Raw genomic sequence first — 23989 nt, 5'->3', positions numbered from 1 at the left:
AGAGGGAGAAGCAGGCTCCCTGAATAGGCTCCCCGCTGATATCATGACCTGAGCCGAAGGCAGATACTTAACAAACTGAGCCACCCAGGCACCCCTCAAAATTAATTCATACAAATATATATTACCCACAAACAACTATAACTATACAAAAGTACAATTCATTGGGAAATAATGTCAAAAAAGTACCATGAAGTCATTAACATTTTTAAATGTATCCATATTTTATTAGTAATACAACTGACATATACTTTTAAAACAGTGATGCAAATGTGAAGAAGACACACAGTCTGTGACAATGTTCGATCCCCTGAAGGTTCACCAGCTGCGAATCCCTAATCTTGAATAAACTGGAGGTGTTACAAACCAGACATATAAAACATCCCAAATGTTTTAACTGAATTGCTAACCTGGAAAATCTGTTTTAACCATTGTGAGACTATGTCCATGACCACAGGGTTTTAGAAAGACCCATGCCAGACTATCTGCATGGTATGTGTTGTTCACAGATTCCTAAGCGTGGCTTAGTGTGAGCAGTCTCAGATAAAATTTTAGATCACAACCAGGGAGACTTGAAATGTCTGCTTCTGTGAAATGTACTTTCTGTCCTGTCAGGGCAGTCACTAATAAAGGACTCTTAAATAGAGACCTCAAACTGAATGTGTCCTCATTTATCTAACACTGCTGCTCCCTGATGTCAAGTACAGAAACCATCCTCCTCTGCATTATGACTAATGTATGTCAGAGTTTTTAACGCTTTTATTTTTACATAAACTTTTTAAATTACGGTCTCTCTACTGACAAATTGATTTTTACCCTTAAGTTTCCACTGAACGTGAATGTTAAGAAAATAGAGGGTCTCATTTCAACTCCAGGTACGGTGGTGGCATAACTGTACCTGGCACACTCTTCTACAGCAGCAACTGTAACATTTAAAGACATTGAAGTGTTTTCCCCATTAGACTGTAAATTCCTTGAGAGTAGAAAAATATATATGCATTGTGCACTTATAGTATTTATAAGTTCTGGATAAAGACTGATGAATGAAAAAAAAAAACTCACGCATTTGATTTCTGGTGGCATACTCAACATTTCCCACACATATCCCTTGGTATTTATTTATGTATAGTGATATTATAATGTTAACCACAGATAGTGAAAATTAAATGTATTCCTTCCATAACCAACAGTATTTACTGTTAATGGATCCGACAAAAAGACTTTGAATGGTGTAAATGCCAACAGATTTTAAAGTATCTGTCTGCACCATTCTTATTTAGACACGTGTTAATTCTCAGGGATTATAGAGGTAAATTATGGGAACACAGACAGGCTCTCAATCACAAAGCTCTCTTCCAAAGCACACCTAGGCCTTCATGTGCCGGTCGGAGACCAATCAATTTACTTATTCAACCGCAGACTTTTGTAGTTCAGGGATTACACTCATCCTTTTCTCTAGCTTTAATAAATACTTTACCAAAATTTGACCTCGTTAAGGCTTCTAAGGGGGCGGCAGAGGAAGGATGGATAGTTCCTCAATGGAAAATAGGATCGTTGAATCTGATGCAATTCAAAAATCACCAACATTAATAGGCACACACTACAAAAATAAAATTTTTCAAAAACTGGATTTATACAAATATCATAGATTATCTGAATTATGAGATAATTAAAACACGATAATTTTACATAGTAATCCCCCCTAGTAAATGAAAAGCTGTTATCATTACCCAACCACGTTAGGAACGGGCTACCCAAAGCGAACAGATGTAGGCTGATTACTGTGAACTCTAATGATACAACTGTCTGGCCAGTTTCTGGCTAAGCTAAAAGCAACAAGAAAAGTTAATAACCAGCCACAGCCACCCCTTCACCATCATCAGAAACTCATTTGCATACAACACAAATGACCCACCAATCTGACACTGAAAAGTTACTGAAAACCACAAGTCGACAAGAAACCAGCCTTTACTGGAGAATACTAATCTTTTGATTTTTAGCATCACCTGTACCCAATTAGAAGATTCCCTGAAACAAGAAACCATACTCACTGCTCATGGGCATGCTGGTGTGGTCCACTCACTTTAGAGCCCACAGATTTTTGGGATGAACCAAGAACAGAACTCAGGCTCTGATTCTTCTTTTTCCATCTCACGCAAGAATGGTTCTCAAAGTGTGGTCCCAAACCAGCAGCACCGGTGGTGTCACCTGGGAACCCGTAGAAATTCAAGTTCGGGGCCCCACCTCCTGAATCAGAAACTGTGGTCCAGCAATTTGTGATTAACATGCTCTGGGGCCGGAGGGGGCGAGGGCGGGGGCAGCAGCTAGCTACGTTACCACGACTCAACCAATAATGCCTAAAACCTCAGAAACATGATCACAGCTCATATAATATCCACGCACATTAGTGAGAGTCCAATGTCTCCCTTAGAAGGAAGCTTGTTATCAATGCCACAATCTTTCTTGACAGTAGAGATGGCTAATGAGTCCGAGAAGGGGGGAGGGGGGAAGTCTTAGGAAAAATATTTTTATTTCAGAGAACTACCTGTTACTTTCATAATAAAACTACAGAAACGGGCATTTGGGTGGCTCAGTGGTTGAGTGTCTGCCTTTGGCTCACATGTGATCCCGGGGTCTTGGGATGGAGTCCCACATCAGGCTCCCTGCAGGGAGCCTGCCTCTCTCTCTCTCTCTCTCTCTCTCATGAATAAATAAAATCTTAAAAAAAAAAAAAAAGACCCTACAGAAACAGAATGAAATTTTTTACTTATCAAAAAGGGGAATGTTTTTAAAAATTACACATATAGCAGTCAATACTAGAAGTAGTTTAAATATCAGAATTTTAAAACACAATGTCCATATTCTTTGGTATCATCTTAGCTTTAAATGATTAAGACAAATCAACATAATGTAACTACAGATCTCAGTAATCTAGAAGCTACTGAGTTTTCTAGGTGTGGGAGGGAGGTGGTTTGAGGACAGTGAAAGGGCTTTACTTGTTGGGCAGGACAATCACAAGACAAAGCCTGACACATCAACAGAAAGGCTATAAAATCTTAAATTCAACTCTCGACTCTAAAACCTTAGGAAGGTGGGAAATGTTAGGAAGTGATGAAAACCCAGTCCTGCCCTTCGAAGGCTAGTGGCTCTGCTTTCTTCAAGCTCCTGAGGGAAAGGGTACAGTCAGTCAGGCAGGGTAAAATTACAAAAGTACTTATAAAGCAGCAATTTTTAAGAACTTCAGGTTCAGTGCTGGTTTTCAGTAAGTTTTTAGTGATTTTTAAAATTAAGAAACTTACTTTCTCTCCTTTGGAAGAAGAAAATACGGTGCTTAAGGAAGTAAAATAAAATTTTAAGTTTCCATTTGCAATCCTGCATGCATTAGAATTTTTCCATTAAAGTGCCACTTACTAGTTATAGCACTAATTTAAAACACTTTTTTTTTTTAATCTTAGCATAATTCAAAGCAAATTAACAGAAGGTAGGTATGTTTGGGAATCTGCTTTCAGGGCTTGGTTAAATGACAACTAGCTTTTAAATGGGGAAAAAAATGAACTTGTTTTCTTCCTCATTACAAAAGCAACAAATCTTTATCACTCCAAATCATGAGAATTCAAAACAGGCTAAAAGATGAAAACGAAGTTCCTGAGTGCAACCACCATGAGAAAGGCAAATAATATTAACACACATTACCTACATTTTCAAGCCGTCTTCGTGAATTTGCGTTAGAAAATACATTTAAACTGATATTTAAGTGGTACATTTCAAACAGCACGTTAATTTTTGACTGTCAAGTCTCTTAGGCAAGGATCTAGAGCTTATCATCCTCCCTTCCTGCACAGAGGCTCCTGAAGGATCTGCTGAACTGGGTAACTTGGATCCTACAAGACAGAGTCTGGTCTATGCAGACTGTCGAAGTGCGTTATAGAAGTATCTTAAAAGTGACTGATGTGGGGGATGCCTGGGTGGCTCAGCGGTTGAGCATCTGTCTGCCTTCAGCCCAGGGCATGATTCCGGGGTCCTAGGATCTAGTCCTGCATCAGGCTCCCCGCAGGCAACCTGCTTCTCCCTCTGCCTGTGTCTCTGCCTCTCTGTGTGTCTCCTGAATAAAATCTTTTTTAAAAAAATGATTGATGTAACAGAATAAAGGTAAAAGTTCATTCACTGAATTACAGAAAAACACAGACCTTTTAAGATTCAGCACCTTAGAAAGCCTCACGGGTTGAGAAGCTGCACCGGGAGGCCCCACTGTGCTGGGCAGAAACCCTGCACTCCAGGACCTACAGCTCTGGTAAGTGCTGTTGAGGCCTGGGGTTGGGGTGAGGCCTTCCGTGCTGACGTCCCAAGTGGAGGGAGCACCAGGCACTGAGCTCACCTGTTGTTCAAATGAAGGAGTCTGTGAATGATGATGGGTAACAGCTCCCAGGCTAATAATGGTGCCTCTTTCACCCTCCTTAACCCACCACCTAAAGTTTCCAAGTCTCTTTGACGTAAAGAACCACCACTAACAGGTGATTCTGCCTCCTGCCTGCAGGTAATGATGCTCCATTTTCAAAGACTACAAATAGCTCAGTAGAACTGAGTCATATGGAATAACATCCTCAAGCACTGTGTTTACAATATCTAAAAATGAGTAAGTAGGGCTAAATCCATCATGTGCTTTTTTAATAGTCAACAAAGGGGGGGGGGGAACCTTAGCTGGAAAGTGAAATATGCCCACAGTCTGTTATTTTGATCACTTGACTTAAGGTTTGGTTTCCACTAAAATGCTTCACTACTCTGCTTTTTCACCTTTTTCCCTCCAAAGAAGAGACTGGCGCTATGTGTGCACATATTCCCCTCCTCCACTTTATAGTCTGTTACAAAGAATGCTATGACTCGGGAAGGGGGGGGCGGTGCCTGGATGACTCAGTCTGGTAATCCATCAGACTCTTGATTTCGGCTCAGGGTCTGCACTCAGTGGGGAGTCGGCTTGAGGATCCCTCTTCCTCTGTCCCTCCTCCTACTTGTGCTTGCTCTAAAATAAACAAAACTTTAAAAAAAAAAAAAAAAAAAAAAAGCTCCGACTTGAATTTTGTCCCAGGACACATGGCAGTCCCAAGTTCCATCCTGGGACTTCATGATCCTGGGCCTAAGGCAGGCACTTAACCGCTGAGCCACCCATCATGATGATGAAAATCTATTATTCAAAAGTGGGCAGGAAGGACACTTGTTTTATCATCGACCCTAAGCAGAAGAATAAGGGTGATCTCCCCTGACATCTGAAGTCTGTATTTCTGGTACCAGTATGGCTGGAAGGACAACTGAACCAGGAATTCAAGTTAAAGTGGCCACAAGAATGTAGTGTCCCCAGGAGACCCAGCACAAGCAAAGACGAATTCTCGCTGGAAGACTGTAACTTCAATCTGGGTATCAAAATTCCCTCAGCTGAAGTTCCAAGGAAAATGAGCAACTCACAGGAAACACACACACACAACACACAAGAAAACAAGGCACCATGAGTAAGTGAGCAGAAACAGATGGCTGAATTAGACTTCACATACCAGAACAGACACAAACTAGAAATGTTTAATATGCTTAACAGAAGCTTAAACATATGAGCAAAGGATGAGACTATAAAGAATGACCAAGCAGATTTGAAAGAGAACCAAATATAATTTCTAAAAACAGAACTGAAATGAAAGTAGTGGATAAAAGAGCAGTTGTGGCCCGAAGAAAGCAAGAGTTGTGAACTGAAGGTAAGAACCCAGGGAATTATCCAGAATGTAGCACAAACAGAAAGAACGTGGCAGGTTTGGAGAAGTGAGAGGTCTGCTGGGCCTTTTCATGCTAATTAGAGTTCCAGAAAAAGAATAGGGAAAAGGCAGGTTCAGGAAACAATCATTTCTGGGAATTCTCTATAACTGCACTCCCTCCCAAGGCAGCCACTAGCCACGTGTGGCTATTTAAAATTTAGGGCACCTAGGTGGCTTAGGGGTTGAGCATCTGCCTTTGGCTCAGGCTCCTGTCATGATCCAGGGGTCCTAGGATCCAGTCCCGCATCAGGCTCCCCACAGGGAGCCTGCTTCTCCCTCTCTTTCTCTCTCTCTCTCTCTCTCTCTCTGTCTCATGAATAAATAGAATCTTTAAAAAATAAATAATAAATAATAAAATAAAACTTAAAACACAGTTCCTCAGTCCCACTAACCACATTCAAATTCTCATTAGCCACATGTGGCAGGCAGCTGCGAGCAGGACTGCACAGATGTAGAACATTTCCGACATCACAGAAAGTTCCACTAATGCACTATTCTAGAACCACTGAAATTCTCATCCTTGGACCCAACAAAGTTCAAGCTGTGCCCACACATGGGCACGCTGAGATAAAACTGCAAGGGAGGAATGCTCCCCAGGTGGTCTCAGAAAAGGGCGGAGAGAGGAGTCAGGCCATCCTCAAGGAACAGCATGAGATCGCTAATTTGTTAGGAGTAACTCCAAGAGCCCACAGAGGTCAGGGGAACATACCTTCTAACCCACCTAGAACACTGTCAACCTCGAAACCTATCTTTCAAGCTTGAGGCAAAATACATTTTTACACACAAGAGATTTACCAACATCAAATCTTCTCCAATAGAAACTCCACAAAGAATTCATTTTAAGTAGAAGGAAAATTATCTGGAAGGAGGAGGACTAAAACGTAAACAGAAATAGCAAAAATATGATAAAATTTTGGTTAAATCTAAATAAGCATAGCTAAATAAAAAATAGAATGTCTCATTTTTGGTGGAAAAGAATTACAATACTGGGCAGTAACCAACTATACTGGAGGACATGACTGGAGTTGAATATTTTTAAGATTTTATTTATTTATTTACTCATGATAGGCACAGAGAGGGAGGCAGAGACATAGGCAGAGAGAGAAACAGGCTCCCTCTGGGGAGCCTGAGTCAGGACTTGATCCCAGGACCCTGGCATCAAGACCTGAGCTGAAGGCAGAGGCTCAACCACAGAGCCACCCAGGTGGCCTTTTTGTAATTTAATTCAGGAGGGGGGTAATGATAGTAACTTCGGACTTTAACTTAGAAATGGTAACATACATGCTTATGATAACCACTGGAAAAAACTGACATATAGGACAAACCGTCCAAAAAGTTGAGGTGGGGAGGGGATGGATGAAATAAGAGGAAGAGTGGGGAGAAAAAAAAAAAAAAAAAAAAACTTCTGTTGGTCCATAAGATGGGAGCCAGAAATCCAAACACAACAGTAAACACAAATAATAACAGACAAAACTCCCTAGCCACAAAGACCACTAGACTAGATAAAAAGGGTAAAATTGTGCTATAGGATTTTATATATATGCCAGGCAAATATTTACCAAAAGAAAGCCAGTGAAACGACGTTAACATCAGACAAAATAGTCCTTAGGACAAAACACACTGGAGATCAAGAGGGTCCCTTCATACTGGTAAAAAGTTCGATTCACCTGGAAGAGGATACTAATTCTAAACTTAGAGTAATTTTTTAAAAACACCATTTTAACATCTCCATCAAGTAGACAAAAGATCAGCTAGATACAGTAGACCAAGTGTAGTCTGTAAGGATACAGATGTGAACACATAATTAATGAATTCAATCTAAGAGACAAACATAGAACACACACATTGATTAGGGGATGAACATATTCTTTTTATGAACAGGTGGCACATTTATGCAAGCAGAACATATTCTTTTTATGAACAGGTGGCACATTTATGCAAGCAGACTACAGGAGAGGTACAAAGTTAGCCTCAACAAATTTTCAGGTACAGTATGTTTATCAATCAGATTCCCTGGTCACAATGCAATTAAGTTAGAAATCATTAACAAAAAGATAAATAGGAACACCCTATACTTTTGGAAATCAAAAGCACTTCTAACAACCATGGGTTAAAGTCTCAGAAGTATGAGGTTTGTCCCAAGTAACCTGAAAACATAAGAACCAATTTCTCATTAGTAAAATTGAATTAGATTTTTTTTAAAAAATTGCTAATACCCAAAGTGTAGATGTGTGTTTTTCACTGTGCATGTATACTTAAAAAGGAAAAGTTTCCTAAAACACACAATTAAAAGAATTGGACAGTTTACAGTTGGAGAAAGACTTTTCCCTGAACTCACTGGAATATCTTTTGTACTTTCAAACTGGACAGCAAGGAACCCAGGCAAGAAAATCCAACGTTCGTTTGTGCAATAGGTTTATCAAGAGCCTCACCTATGCCAGTCACAGAGGATTCAAAGATGAGCAGACACAGTCCCAGTGTCCGGGGGCTGAGAGCATCCTATGTATGACACAGCCACTGGAAGCAAAACATGTAAAATAGCGGCCCAGACATACAATGTGACCCTGTAACAGAGGTCTGGGGGATCAGGAAAAGCTTTCGGGAAGAAGGGATGCTTTGAACTGAAAAATAATGTGTTAAAACAAAGGCGTGTGGGAAGGGGGGGTATCTGGAGGGAAGAGGTCAGAGAAGAGCATTCCAGAAAAGAACAGAACAATACAGGTGAAGTTAAAAAGGTTTCGGTGGGCAAAGTAAAACTATCATTTTCAGATGGTCAATATAAAAACACAGTGCAGGGCAGCCCTGGTGGCCCAGGGTTAAGCCCTGCCTTTGGCCTGGGTTGTGATTCTGGAGACATGGGGTCAAGTCCCACATAGGGCTCCCTGCATGGAGCCTGCTTCTCCCTCTGCCTCTGTCTCTGCCTCTGTGTGTGTGTGTCTGTCATAAATAAATAAAATATAAAAAAAAAAAAAAACAGTGCAGTAGAAAACTTTGCAAAAAATTTATGCTTTCTCAACTACTCCTTTCTCAATAAGAAAGTGGCTGACCTTTCTACTAGAGAATTTTTGGGGGCTATACAAATGCTGTCCAGATATTCTATTTATTAAGACATTTAAAAATTATGTGTATACAAAACTGAATAGTTAGCATTTCCTATACTGTTTTAAGAAACAATCAAATCCAACGTTAATCCTTAAGGCTCTATTAGATAGATTCTTTCTTTCACTCAAATAAAGAGGTTTTTGTTCAGAAGAGATAACAAAATATGCTTTCTACTGCTCTCACTAATGTAGATCATGGAATAGTCCTGAGCAGGTCACTCATTTCCTACCAGTATTTTCAACACTCCACGCCCCCTTAATTCAACCAAGCACTACCACAAATAGCTTACTTTAGATACTGGAGACAGAAAGTAAAAACAAAAACAAAAAACACACATCCAGGACCCCCAGAATCTTGTTAAAATGATTACTCCCAAAAGTGACTACGTAAGCACAAAAGGAACAAAATTAGTTACCAAAGGTTAACTCTGACATGGAAATTACAGCTACGTTATATAGGTATGGATTAACTTTCACTATTTTCACGCTTCTTTCGATATATGTGAGCCAAAAAAAAAAAAAAAATTATTTCCCAGGGCTTAATAAGTAAACTTAATTTACTCTTAAATCCACCAAAGGATTATGACAAAACACAACCTTCTGAGGTTTCTAGTAGAAGCCAAGACTTTACAGACATACTAGCCCTTCACCGCATTTGTCAAGAGAGATAAGATTGGAGTCAGAATAACGTACCTACTTAAAAACTGAATTCTGCATCCTCCTTAGTGATTAGAAACAAAGACAATAATCCCTTTAAAATGTGCAGTTATTGATTAACTTTCTCTGGCAGTGGAGAATGGCCCCAATTAAAGTTTTTCTTCTAAAAGTTCATTTCTTTCTATTGTGAGCATAGCAGATTTTTTCTTAATCACAACCATTCAAAGATAACTGCATCTCCGAAAAAAACACCTGAGAGCACTATGCAAGAAAATTAGATCTGAAGAGAATGAAGCCATTCTCTGTAAATTCAAAGGGAAACTCAACAATCACCCTACACAGCCAGACACTGTTATATTTTTCATCACTTGAGGCTTGCAGCAAGAGCCTGAGCGCCACAGAAGTCTTAAATTTCATAAAAAGTTAGAAGTCGGTACTGAGTAGCATTCTCACCACCTACTCAATTAAAGAGAGGAAAGGAAAAACCCCAAACTGCTCTGATGTCAGCAAAGGCAGGGGTGGGGTTTCGGAGGGGGGGCGGTGAAGGAAAACTTTCCTCCTCCCTGATAACAACGAAAAACTGAGGCTGATTTGACACACAGATCATGGGAAAAGAGGGAAAAAACCGGAGAACGGAATTAGGGTCCTCCTTTAGCAAGTGCTTCTTTGCTCTCCCTTTCTTAAATTGGAAGTGGCTCCACATCATGTAAACATGGAGATGAACACCACATGGAACGGTGATCAGAAAGGAGAAAGACTCGGAACCCTGTTGAGAACCCTGTTGAGTCGGCCTCCAGAGAAGTGCAGGTAATAAGGCAGGAAGTGCTTACACAGCATGGTTTGCTGAGGACACATGCAATTCTGGTTTAGTACGAGGAGTGCTCTCCTTTTCAACTTTACAGAAAAACTAAGTTCAGTTTTAACTACAGAATCAAGTTTTCATGAGGTATACCCGTGCTAGCTGCTAACCTGGGTCCCACTGAAAAGGAGGATACAGGTAACACGCATCAGCAGATCAGAGGGCAAAATACCACAGACGCTGACCACTGCTGAACACACATTTACCACAAACCGCTTTTAAGGTTGTAAGATGAGTGCAAGATAGGACGCATAATTGGTCATTTCTGGAATGTTTGGTAACAAAGCTCAAAAATCAAATTTCCTTAGAAATCCTTGGCTTCAGTCTTGTTTTTAAAAAGATCGACACAAAATTATGCGTGTTACAAAGGTACCAAGTCCTACGACATCTAGTAAACCAAGGAAGAGCCCAGTTGTTGATGTAGTAACGAGCAAGTAATTACTTCAGTTAACAGCAGACAACAGGTTCCCTGGAGGGAGAGCTCCATTTCTAAAAATAATAATAATAATAATTAATAATAAATAAACACTGCACCTAGGCAGATTCAGAGCACAAATTGTAACAGAACTGAAATGACATCAGACAATCTGGCCTTTTTTTAAAATTTATTTTTTGTTGGTGTTCAATTTGCCAACATATAGAATAACACCCTGCGCTCATCCCATCAAGTGAATCTGGCCTTTCAAAGGGATTTCAAATTTTGTATCCTCTCCTAAATTTTCCTCGAACCTCACACGAACACACAACAGCAGCAGCTTAAGGTTTTCAGCAACCCCAAAGCAGCTCAGACATGAAGATGGAAGAGGGTGCTGCTGATGCTCTATCAAGGTGGCATCACAGAAACTATTTGCAAAAGTGGAGCCATTCCCTACACCACATCCCTAGGTCTATGCAGGAGGGGTCTCCTGCCAGGAGGCCTCCGCGGTCGTGACTCCCCAGGGACTGTTCTGCACGAAGGACTGAAGCAGGCGGCGCGGGGGTGGGGGTGGGGTGGGGGGGTGGCCCCGGCACGCTCAGGTAGCAAAGGGTGACTGCCAAGGCCACCACCAAGACCCTGAACTAAGCAAACCGCCGCTGCTGGCCGGTGACCGAGCTCCAGCCAGGGTTCCACCGCGGAAATTCGGGCCTGGGCCTTTTTGCGAGCGAACTCGTTACTGAAAGCACAGTCATTTCCCTCTTTGCATTTCATTCACGCTGGAAATACACCAAACTGAAAAGGTAGCAAAACAAAAGAGGGGGGGAAAGAAGAAGAAGAAGAAGAAGAAAAAAGAAAAAAAACAAGAAAAACGAAGGAAGTGGAGGCGCGGGGTGGTCGCCCGTTCTCCTCCCTCCCTCGGCAGGGGCACCGGCTCGCGGGCGGCCTCCGAAATGCCCAGTCGCCCCCGGCGCGGCTCGGGGCGCCCCAAGGCCGGCCAGCGCGCCTGGGCTCCCAGCCTCCCGGGGCGCGGGCGGCTCCCCCCTCACGGCGAGCCCGGGCCGCGGGAACTTTCCGTCGCTCCGGCCCGGCCGCAGCCCACGCTCAGCCGCAAACTTTGCAGACGGCGCGGCGGCCGTGCGGGGTCCCGCCGCGAGCCCCCGGCGCCCCAGCCCCGCGTGACCGGCCGGCGGGCCCCGCCGCCGCCGCCGCCGCCGCCGCCGCCCGGCCCCGACCCTCCGCGACCCGCCCCGACCCTCCCCGCGGGCCCGAGCGGCCGGCCGGCCGGGCCTGCGCCGCGCGCCCCTCACCTTGGTGGCCATGGCGGGCGGCTCCTCTCGGGCGCCGCGGCTGCCGGCCTGAGGCGGGAGGGCGGGCGAGGGCGGCGGCGAGGGCGGCGGCGGCTACGGCTGGGCCCCGGCGGCGGCGGCGGCGGCGGCGGCGGCGGCGGCTCCGCCTCGGCCGCGAGTCTCGGCGCTCGGCGACTCCGGCCGCCGCCCGCTCCTCCAGTTCCTGAAACTCCCCGGCTGCGCGGCCCCCGCCCCTGCCGGCCGAGCCTCCCATTGACCGCGGCGTGCGCGGCGCGGCGCGGCCGGCGGAAGCGCGCCCGGTGCCCTGGGCCGGCCCGGCCTCCTCGCCCACTTTCCGCCCCCGCCCCGAGCCTCCGCCCCGGCCCTCGCCGCCGCCGCCGCCGCCGCCGCCGCCACGGCCACCGCCGCCACAGCCGCCGCCACAGCCACCGCCGCCGCCACAGCCGCCACCGCCGCCGCGCGCCCTTTGTTCCGGGCGGGGGTCGGCGCCCGCCCCGCGTGGCCGCCCGCGGGAAGACTTGGCGGGGTGTGAGGACCCGCTGGGGGCCCCGGGGGAGCGGCCGCCCGGGTCTGTGGGCCGCGGGGCGCCGCGCCCCCTTGCCGGGGGTCTCTGGCGGGGGTGGGGGGTGCGCTCAGCCCAGGGAAACGAAGTGCTAAATCTCCAGGAGGGACGGAGGGGAATAATGGCTTCCCGGGGAGGGCAAGATGGAGTCACTCCTGTCAGGTAGTGAGCTTGTGAGGAAAGCGGCCGAGGGCCCTGCGGCTGAGACCAGCTGTCCCCTGCGCCGGCACCGTCCTCAGTGCGGCCCCAGACCCTGCGAGACCAAGACCCGGGGGCCGGTGTCACCAGCCGCAGAAGAGGCCCGCAGAGGCCCACAGCCGCCTGAAGCCCTGAGACTCTCCAGGCGCCGACCCTGTGGGAAAGGCCGCTGCCCCCGAGGCTCTGCCTGCTGGGTCTCTGCACAGAAAGAGATCCTCAAAAAAAAAAAAAAAAAAAAAGGAAGGAAGGAAGGAAGGAAAAAAGGAAGGAAGGAAAGAAAGAAAGAAAGAAAAGAAAGAAAGAGAAAGAGAGAAAAAAAAGAAAAGAAAAAAAGAAGAAAAGAAAAGAAAAAAGAAAGAAAAAAAGAAAAGAAAAGAAAAAAAGAAAAGAATCCTCCAGGGCTGGACCAGAACAAGCAGTGAGCATGGAGGGCTGACCCTGACCAGGCCGAGTCCTCCTCTCAGCTGTGCCCAGGGACCGGCTTGGCCTTTGGTTCCTTAACTTCTCACCTTCATGGATTCTTCTTTGCTGTGTGACTTTGTATTAGTATCTTGTCTTGTGTGATGTGTGTGAAGCCCGGTGACATGCGTAGTGAAAAGTGAAAGGTCATTGAGCTTGGAATCCTGAACCTGCTTTACGACGATGTTAACCTTGTTTGATGATTGAATAAAGCTGACGCTGTGGAAAGACACAACTTGTGTACGGGCCTTAAGAGGGTGCTGGCAAGAGTTGACTTAGTCGGCAGGATTCCACGTCACTGACTCACTACATGCTTTTAGAGAATTTGGAAGAATTGGGAAAAAAAAAAAAAAAGGCTCCTTGAGTGTTGCTGGGATTGACTACAGCAGAATTAAAAACAATGAGTTGGGGGATAAATGTGTGTGAATATAGGCTTTCCGGGTGTCTTGCTTGGGGTGAGATCCTAAGGTATTGGCACAGGCAGGTGAAATGGAGACCAGCTCTGTGCAGGGAGTAGTTGGCAGTGGAAGCTTGTCTGGCTTACTCCTCTGCAAGCCAGGCATGAGGTAGAACTAGCTAAAGCCGAAACTCAGGGAGACCACCTCAGAAAGGAACTCGGAAGCTTAGGGAAAATTAAGCCATTCAGGAGCACTGTAAAAATGCATGTCAGTGGGGGCCAAAACAAATCCTTTGTTTTGAAGAACAAAAATTGTGTAAAAACCTATATACAGGGGATCCCTGGGTGGCTCAGCAGTTTGGTGCCTGCCTTCGGCCCTGGGTGTGATCCTGGAGTCCCGGGATGGAGTCCCACATCAGGCTCCCTGCATGGAGCCTGCTTCTCCTCTGTCTGTGTCTCTGCCTCTTTCTCTCTCTCTGTGTCTCCCATGAGTAAATAAATAAAATCTTAAAAAAAAAAATACTTATATGCATATCCCAGGTATAAGTGGAAACTAGAACTCTACATAATTAAGAAATTGTATATAACAGCTGCTAGAATATAAGAAAGGAAGAAAAATGTGGGCATTAGGTAAATACCTCAAAATGATAGTGGAAAGGCCCAGAGGTCAGACATCATACATTGTGTAGAAGACCTGTGGTACCCCCATGGAACTAGAAGTCAGAAGAGGCTCACAACTAGGATGAAATTATGGATCTGAAGGATCCTTAAAATGTAAAACTGTTAGTAGCCCCAGCTCCCCCTGCAGAGGGTCCCATCTTACCAATGAAAACAATGCAGCTAGACCAGGACAAATATAAGGCCAAGGAGCTAGCTAACAGAATAATAAGGAAGGCCAAAATGATGAATAATTTGAGTTTAAAGGACAAACCACTCTTGGGACCACAGGATCCCCACGTTAGGACCCAGGAGACTATGGTAACTCCATGGTAAGGGGATGATTCTCAAAGCAGACCTATTATTACAAGAAAAAGAGTGGCAGATTATAATCACAGGCAAAGGCAGCCCATAGAAGTAGCAGAAGATAGTGAATGTGTTCACACTGAACTTTAGAAGATTAGGACAGATTCCTGTCAAAAACATATATGATGTAGACTGGTTGCTCTTTGCGTGGGATAGTGGAGCAAACACAATAGCATTACTGGGTACAGAGATACATCAGGTATCTTCTTTACCTGGAAACTCCTCATTAAACTGTTCAATTATGGAAATACATAGAAAGGACACATACGAACATAAGCATTATCCATATGGTTCACAGAAAGAAGTCTCAGGGTTATTTGGTGGGAAATAAAAAGAACGTTGCAGGGACGCCTGGGTGGCTCAGCAGTTTGGCAGCTGCCTTTGGTTCAGGTCGTGATCCCAGGATCCGGAATCGAGTCCTGTATCGGACTCCCTGTGGGGAGCCTGCTTCTCCCTCTGCCTATGTCTCTGCCTCTCTCTCTCTCTCTCTCATGAATAAATGAATAAAATCTTTTAAAAATAAATAAATAAATTAATAAATCTTCAAAAAGAAAAACGTTGCAGGGATGCATCATGTGTAAACAAATGATAGACAAACGTGGGTACACTGCACCAATAGACACATATAAGCCCACTATATTTAATTTTATAATATAGATAGATTTTATAGGACTTCTATTTTTTTTCTCATTAAACTTTTGTTTTCATAGGACTTCTAAATCATAGTTATCAACAGAAGCATGCCACTGCCATGGTATACAGATGTATAGCATTGGATATAGCTATGGCTGCATCTAGGTCCCCAGCCCGCCCAAACATGAGAGCTCTAGAATCATGCTCAGTTCACTTTGGAGCACCAATGACAGTAGAAAGCAAGCAGGGAACTGAGTTTATAGCCAGCTCAGTTAAAAAGCCCTGTGATCTGTGGAACTTAGAATGGAATTATCATCAAGCCTCTAACCCTACAGCTGCTGGGTATCTAGAAAGATTTAATGGATTATTAAAAAGAGAATTACCGTTGGTAGCAAGACAAGGGAGTTTTCAACAGAGCCTCAACGTGGCTTGCTTTGTGCTAAGTCAGAGACAGATTAGAAAAAGGTAGTCCTCATGAGATCTTAAACACTTCTGCCCCAGAATATAGGAAAAAGGGAGATACCAGTAGACCTATCCGAACTTCCACGTAAGGTAGCAACAAAACTTAAGGACAATTCTGTCTCATTGCAAGATATTGTTGCTCACACACATGGAAACACCTATTGGACTTCACGGGCCAAAGGACAGCTACAACGTAAGAAAATCGCAAACTTTTCCCCTATGGGCATACGTTACGAATAATCAAAGGAGGAGGTGGGGTGCCTGGGTGGCTCAGTCCATTAAGCGTCTGATTCCTGACTTTGGCTCAGGTCATGATATTGGAGTCCTGAGATCAAGCCCACATCAGGCTCCTTGCTGGGCATGAAGCCTGCTTAAGATTCTCTCTCTCCCTCTCCCTCTGCCCCTCCCCCTGCTCGTGTTCTAAAAAAAGGAATAATTGGAGAAAAATTGCATTCGAGCTAGGATCATACTATGCCCATGGCATTATACTTTGGCTAATAATCAGCACACTCATATGGACATTATATTATGTAAGCCTACTAGGCGCATGTGTAAAATACAGCATTCGTCATAGATTAGAAAACTACCATATACTGCATCCAATCTGTGTGGCCCTGCTCACTAGTACAGTAGCCACTTGTGCGTTTGTCATTATGAGACAAGTGATACACATGCCCACCAATTGCATTATCAATTAAGATACAAATATGCAGTGTTGACCTAGTTTCCTAGCATTGAGGCTGCTAGGGAAAATATTTTTTTAAAGATTTTATTTATTTATTCATGATAGATACAGAGAGAGAGAGAGAGAGAGAGAGGCAGAGACACACGCAGAGGGAAAAGCAGGCTCCATGCAGGAAGCCCAACGTGGGACTCGATCCCGGATCTCCAGGATCACGCCCTGAGCTGAAGGCGGCGCCAAACCGCTGAGCCACCCAAAATATTTCCAATAATTACCAATATTGTTCTGATTTTTGGTCTTACTGACTAACTGGATACTTCACCTAGTGCCACCACAGAAATTACCATAGTGGTAACAGGACCTAACTATAGTGCAGAAACCTAGTTAACTATATTGCCTAATTAACGAAGCTCTAAAAGAATAAGATTTTCCACATTAGGATCAAGAAGGAGATGCAGCAAATACTGGACTGTACCATACCAGACTCCCCAGAATTTCCTGACAGTGATCTAGACTTGGCACAAATAACTTAGGAAGACAATCCAGAAAGACACTGCATTTGAAGCAGCCTGGGAAGATCTCTTGGAAGACATGTCAAATGATGACGCCTGGCCACAGCAGGTACTTGCGGATTGGTTTGAGTGCCAAGATGTGCTGAATCCCATGCTAATTTTAATGACTGTTTCTTGACTGACCCAGCAGTAGCATTAGGAGTTTTACAAGGATTAGTGGAGATCACAAACATAGGTCACTTAGTTGATATTTGTTGGCTTTTAACATAACTATTGTCAACATATACAGGGGCTGATTAATCAAAGAGATAATAGAGGACATTATTCTAGGCTGGTAACATACCCACATGTACCACATGATTGCCAAGATTTGGTGGCCAGTTTTGTGTATCTGAATCATAAATACCGCCACTATCCCTACGGGCAACAGGAGATACCAATTATATTTTAGCTCCTGAACACAACATAACCTTCCCTACACCACAAAACCAGCCCACACCAAAACTCAGTTTTTCAAATCGTGCCCCAACCACACCTGAACTGTCTGAACACATACCAGGCTATATTTTGTACAATAACATCTCCCTTTTTTTGGAGCTAATTACATACATGCTTAACCCTATAGAGCTCAAAAAGCAACTTTAAGACCCTTTTGCACTTATTGTAATGATATTAAGCTTTGCTGACAAAATTTTTACTCTAGTTTATAAACTGTATGCCTTTATACATAAAGTATGTCACACACTAGATGACTGCAGGCAAAACATGATAAAGTGTGAAAGGCCAGAATTATGCTCATTCAATGAAAACTTTAATAATATCTCAAACCAATATGTTGCTCATATTACAGACAAGAAAATTTTAAGACATGGAATTAACCACATCCATTGACTTTAAAAACATTTGTACCGTCCTACATAGTCTGACCACAGACATGTATGTACATAGAGCCATACACTGCAGGATATCCAGATATTATCTGTATGAACCTTATTAGACACTCATACAAATCCTTCGCAACAAATGGTATGAATTTCAGTACCAACTGGGTATGGAACAAGAGGAAGTAGATGATAGGGCTGCTAGCATTTCTGTTACTAAACCCTTGTCATACCACAAAGTTCCAATGCCAACTGGGTACCCAAAGGATTACAACATCATATCCACAAACAAGAACATTACACATTATGACTATTATTTAATAGATTTCCCGAACTTTCCATTTTTTGGCAATTTTTGCATAAGACATAAATATTCACAATGTAATAATACATCCACATGGTACTTGGTATGCCAAGGCTTCATCAATCTACGTTACACCTAAAGGATTTTATACAAGAAGAAATGGAACATTTGCACCCACAGAATTAGATTGGAAATTAAAAATAGAACCAACCTTGCTCATACAGCCAGATCACCACTTCACACATCAAGCTAGACCTATTTTACATGTACCCAAAACCCCACATTATTATATGGAACAATTATGCCATAATCAGACATTCATGTGCCTGAGAGGCTTTAAAAGTAATTTTAACCCACACCCACGCAGGGACAATGCTACAAGACCAAGGTTCTTAAAACCAGTTCTTGTCTGCTTTTAACTGGACTTTCCAGTGGCACACACAAAGGAATATTTTTACACAGAATATTCAGGGAACCTAAACTACCAATTTGGAACAATTCAGACTTTAAAATATTGGTCTACAGGGTGCAGGCATTACCCTGATGGACAAGTAAATCACTCTAGATCAGGACCTATAAGCTCAAATTCAGCTATTGACACTATTTGCATACCAAATCATAATGGAAAGGAATCACAAATCTTGAACAACACCGTGATCCGGCAACTCCCACTTAATTGTACAGCTGAATTTATGTTACACTTCAATAACACAGGATACAGTATGCAATGAAATGGTGGCACAAACAACGGTTACACACGGAAGCCACATAACACCTCCAGCAGTGAATATATCCCCATGGAAAATATCATTATAGCGCCATATCATCATGGAAGTGACATCTCTTCCAGTGGTAACACTCTTGAACATCATCCAGGCTTATCAAAATTCAGATGCAATATTACATGGTAGTGTAATGTGTTTATGGCTTTAACAACTATCTGTTATGGAGTTCCCTACTGCTGGTTAACATCAAAACTTACAAACTGTCAATTAATATGACTAATTGTTCGAAGTCTGGGCACCCCTAAGTTAAAACAAAATGGTTTCCACAACAGTCGATGACACCTATACAATTATGTCTAAATGAGTTTCAGCACGTAAGAGGTAAATAGGGCAATATGATCTTTACTTGTGATCATATTCTATATAATTTTAATATCCTTGTAGCTATGAATCCAGCTACTTTAGGTCCTTTCACACCTACATGGTATAAGGCACAACTCAATTGCTCTAACACTAATTCTACCTACAACACATCTTTTTATAAATGGCTTAAGATAAATGGCACATATAATGCTCCCTTAATATCAAAATTTGTAGTCAATTTTGTAACATAACAAAGGAAATGATCATACTAGTATGTCCATTAGAACTAGATTCAATACATTTTATACCTTCTGGTCAATTATACAAGGGAGATTACCAGCATGATGGGAAACATTGGGAATTGATATATTTTTTTTCAAATTATTTATTTGAGAAAGAGAGAGAGCACGAGCAGGGGGAGAGGCAGAGGGAGAGGAAGAAGCAGACTCCTCTCTGAGCAGGGAGCCTGAGGAGATACGCAACAGTATTTCTTCTCAGCTTCTGTGAGAAGCACAGCTTCTGTGCTTCATCAGAAGCACAGTGGGTAAAACACACATGGCCGGCACAGCACCCTATTTATGAGAATATAACCAGAACTGATTCGTCTATACCAATGTACCTAGCTAAAGGAGTCACCTTTGGCAAATATGGTGCATCACTCAACAGCCCAGGCCCATGTATTATTGAGAAATGTTGGAATGCTACATATTGTATGAAAACTTTCCATTGGAAGCCACATGGACACATGGCATTACCAAACCAATACCAAAAATCCTCAAGCCAAATATGTTTGAACCTGTATTACTTAACCCCGTGAGAATATAAACCTATACCACAGAGAGCTGAAATAACAAAAGGAACAATCCAATTTGTTTTATATACAACCTGAATATAAAATTTATGCAGGAATTTAGGAAGGACCGGAATTTAGGAAGGACCGGAATGCCTGGGTGGCTAGGTGGTTGAGCGTCTGCCTTTGGCTCAGGTCATGATCTTGGGATCCTGGGATCGAGTCCCACACTGAGCTCCCCACAGGGAGCCTGCTTCTCCCTCTGCCTTCTCTCTGTGTCTCCTATGAATAAATAAATAAAACCTTAAAAAAAAAGATAAAAAAAAAGAAATAGGACCATCCATGAATTGCCTGACTTACCACCCATTGATAAAATTAAGCTCAGAAAACCCCTACAATTGCTAGTAGGACTAGATATCATCTCTAAATTAATTATCTCTGAGATACAAGATCTAGAAATCCACTCTTAAGAGGGAGCTATTTGCATTAAAAAAAAAAAAAAAAGCAGGTTTTCTAATGTAGTAGGTGATTTAGGTTCAAAGAACTCCTCAGCATTCAGAGAACTACATTCCATTGTCTCACCTATGTGTGATTATCATGCCTACGGACTAAAATTTAACTATAACATAGACCATAAAGTCCAAGCCGTCCAATAAAAATTCACTCAATCTTAGAAATTTCTACATAAGAGAACAATTAAAAAAAATAGTTGCTATTTGGGGAATATAAAAAGTAGTGAAAGGGAATAAAAGGGAAAGGAGAAAAAAATGAGTGGGAAATATCAGAAAGGGAGACAGAACATGCAAAACTCCTAACTCTGGGAAATGAACCAGGGGTGGTGGAAGGGAGGTGGGCGGGGGGTGGGGGTGACTGGGTGACGGGCACTGAGGTGGGCACTTGATGGGATGAGCACTGGGTGTTATTTTATATGTTGGCAAATTGAACACCAATAAAAAATAAATTTATAAAAAAAAGAGAGAAAGAGACAGACTAAATCAGTGCAACCAAATAAAATATTCGACAATAAAAAAAAATAGTTGCTACAGAACCAGTAACCTACTAGAGAGAGCGGGGATTAGTCAGAAACATTGCAACAGGGAAAATGTCTTCTCCTGACTAGATGTAGTCTCTCCTACAGTTAGACACCTCCAGGCCATCTGGTTATGACAATACATGACAACGTAAACTCATTGTTAAGACTATGAGGGGGTCAGGAAGCCTGGGTGGCTCAGTTAATTATCTGCCTTTAGCTCAGGTCCTGGTCCCAAGGTCCTGGGATCGAGCCTCAGATGGGGCTCCCTGCTCAGTGGGGAGTCTGCTTCTCCCCTTCCAAACTCCCTGCTTGTGCTCTGAGAGAGCACATACTCTCATGAACTTTTTCTCTCTCTCAAATAAATAAATAAAATCTTTAAAAAAAAAAAAGACCATCGGGGGATAAAAGCCTATTAGCATATAGCACGTACACCAACCATACCACAAGTACATGGTAACATAGCACTTTTGACAACCCACACGCCCATATGGAGTGATGGATATTTACTACCCAAAGAGATGATATTTCAGTGATGTAATTACCTATATCATACCTGGTGTGAACTGGAAATCAATGCTAATCTTCATCCTCTAACAACATCTGTGGAAAATCTATTCTTCAACATGGGATACTTTACAACTGGATAATTTGTGCTAAGAACTCCTCAGAGATCACCTTCTTTAATCACACTAGGAGGCATGATACTGTCATCACTAACAACAAGGAATGCATTAAAATATTATATGCTCTTAGTGTAATATTTAATAATGTTATCAAAATGGGTACATTTATCTCAGAATATTCACTTAAGGATTTGCCAAGATCTTATCATACCAAAGTAACAGAAATACCTTGGGTGAAAGCTGAAAAGATAGATAAACTCTAGATGAAAATTCAGAAAGACTCAGAGCAGCCTGCAAAACCTTGACCAGCAAGCTAACCCAATTTGAACACATGGCACAGACCATTTGTGTGGCCTCAACACTCCCCGACACCAGGCTAGCCTCACTGAGCAGAGAGATATACAAGACATACAGAATACATGTTCCTTTCTAGAATTGTTAACAAAACCTTTTAAACATGTCATTTCTTCTGGCTCCTGGCTTGACTCTAGCCCCTTAAAATACTTAAAGATGGGATGGAATTATTTCTCTACTCATATTTGATAATTCATTAAGGAAATCCTTCTATTGCTTTTAGCTATTATTTTTGCTATCTTATTTAAAATGCTATTAGAATGCTATGCACCCTCAGGCTTACAAAGGGAAGATTACAAAAGAGTATGATTAACCATACCCTCGTTGTTGTTGTTTTTTTTTGTATGCACCATGAGCCTATGTCAAAGATTTCATTCATAGTTTTGGACTTCTGTCTACCATATTTGATAATATGATTTTCATTTTATTTTTGTTGATTTGTTAACTTACCTTAATTGAATTCAGATTTAGTTTGGTTTCTGACTTTACTTAATTCTTATTAGATAGGACTGGGAATTTGACTTTTGATTCTGATTTAACTGTATAACCTGGCTTAATTGGTATTTGATTTAACCCTTAGTTGATTTTGCTTTACTCTAAATTGATTTGCCTTTAGTTGACTCAATTTATTTTATCTAACTTGTTTTGATTTGTTGTGACTTTCATTTTATGTTGTCAATTGACATTTCATATGATTTGAAATTGATTTGATTTGATTTTCTTTGGAACCATGATTACATGACTTAGATTTGCCTTTATCCATAGCAGAATAAAACCATATTGCTGATGTGATTAAAAACATATTTGGGCAGCCTGGGTGGCTCAATGGTTTAGCGCCGCCTTCAGCCCAGGGCGTGATCCTGGAGATCCCCGATTGAGTCCCACGTCGAGCTCCCTGCATGGAGCCTGCTTCCCCCTCTGCGTGTGTCTCTGCCTTTCTCTCTCTCTCTCTCTCTATCTCTCATGCATGAATAAATAAAATCTTAAGAAAAATATAAGATAAAAACATATTTGATTTCTACACAACCTTTATGGATTAGTCATGAGTAATCATGGAGTGGGAATGTAGAGTCCAAGATGGAGTCATTCATGTCAAGAGATGAGCTAATCAGGAAAGTGGCTGAGGTCCCTGTGACTGAGACCAGCTGTCACCTACGCCAGCACGGACTGGCAGCATTCAGGACCCATAATAAGTAAGGTCCCAGAACCTGCAAGAACCAGGGACTAATGATCAGAAGACCCAAAACAGGCCTGCAGAGGCCCACAGCTGCTTAAAGTCCTTTAAGAAGGGAGGACCTGTGCAGCCAGCTGCCAGACTCTCCAGATGCTGACCCTGTTGGAAAGGCAGCTGCCCTCTGCCTGCTGGGTCTCTGAACAGAAAGATCCTCCAAGGCTGGACCAGAATAAGCTGTGAGCATGGAGGGCTGATCCTGACCAGGCCGAGTCCTCTTCTCAGCTATGCCCAGGGACTGACTTGGCCTTTGGTTCCTTAACTTCTTACCTTTATGGATTCTTGTTTGTTGTATGACTTGTATTGTATCTTGTCTTGTGTGATGTGTATGAAGCCCGGTGACATGTGTAGTGAAAGGTCATTGAGTTTGGAATCCTGAACCTGCTTTATAATGCTGTTAACCTTGTTTGATGATTGAATAAAGCTGATACTGTGGAAAGACATAACTCGTGTGTGTGCCATTACGGAGTGCTTATGACATCTTCCAAGGAGGTTCTATCTCCAGCCTGGAGTTACCACAGGCTGTGATCCCAGCTGGAGCTTCAGGGCTGGGTCACATGGGGATTTCAACCTGAAATGTCCAATTAACCTCCTTCTGGACTCCTGATAAATTTAAAAATGCC

General features: G+C 42.8%; 1 protein-coding gene across 6 annotated transcripts in view; it reads right to left on the bottom strand.

Annotated features, from left to right (window-relative positions):
- The window catches only part of SNX9 (sorting nexin 9), a 114136-nt gene extending 100604 nt beyond the window's left edge, over positions 1-13532 (bottom strand). For 2 of the 6 annotated variants that reach the window (XM_072829046.1, XM_072829009.1), the window contains exon 1: positions 12135-12284. In XM_072829046.1, coding sequence (XP_072685147.1) covers positions 12135-12146 — 12 coding nt within the window. In that variant the 5' untranslated portion in view covers positions 12147-12284. Of the gene's footprint in view, positions 1-6184; positions 6240-10851; positions 10912-12134; positions 12285-13403 lie in introns of those variants that run through there. The other 4 variants (XM_072829029.1, XM_072829071.1, XM_072829060.1 and 1 more) reach the window with 4 other exon arrangements.
- Between the last annotated feature and the right edge of the window lie 10457 nt (positions 13533-23989).

The sequence above is a fragment of the Canis lupus genome, chromosome 1 (genome assembly GCF_048164855.1).
Source record: "Canis lupus baileyi chromosome 1, mCanLup2.hap1, whole genome shotgun sequence".
In the NCBI taxonomy this organism is placed as follows: domain Eukaryota; kingdom Metazoa; phylum Chordata; class Mammalia; order Carnivora; family Canidae; genus Canis; species Canis lupus.
Note: the sequence above shows the minus strand (reverse complement) of the source record. Positions and strands in the feature narration are given on the sequence as shown.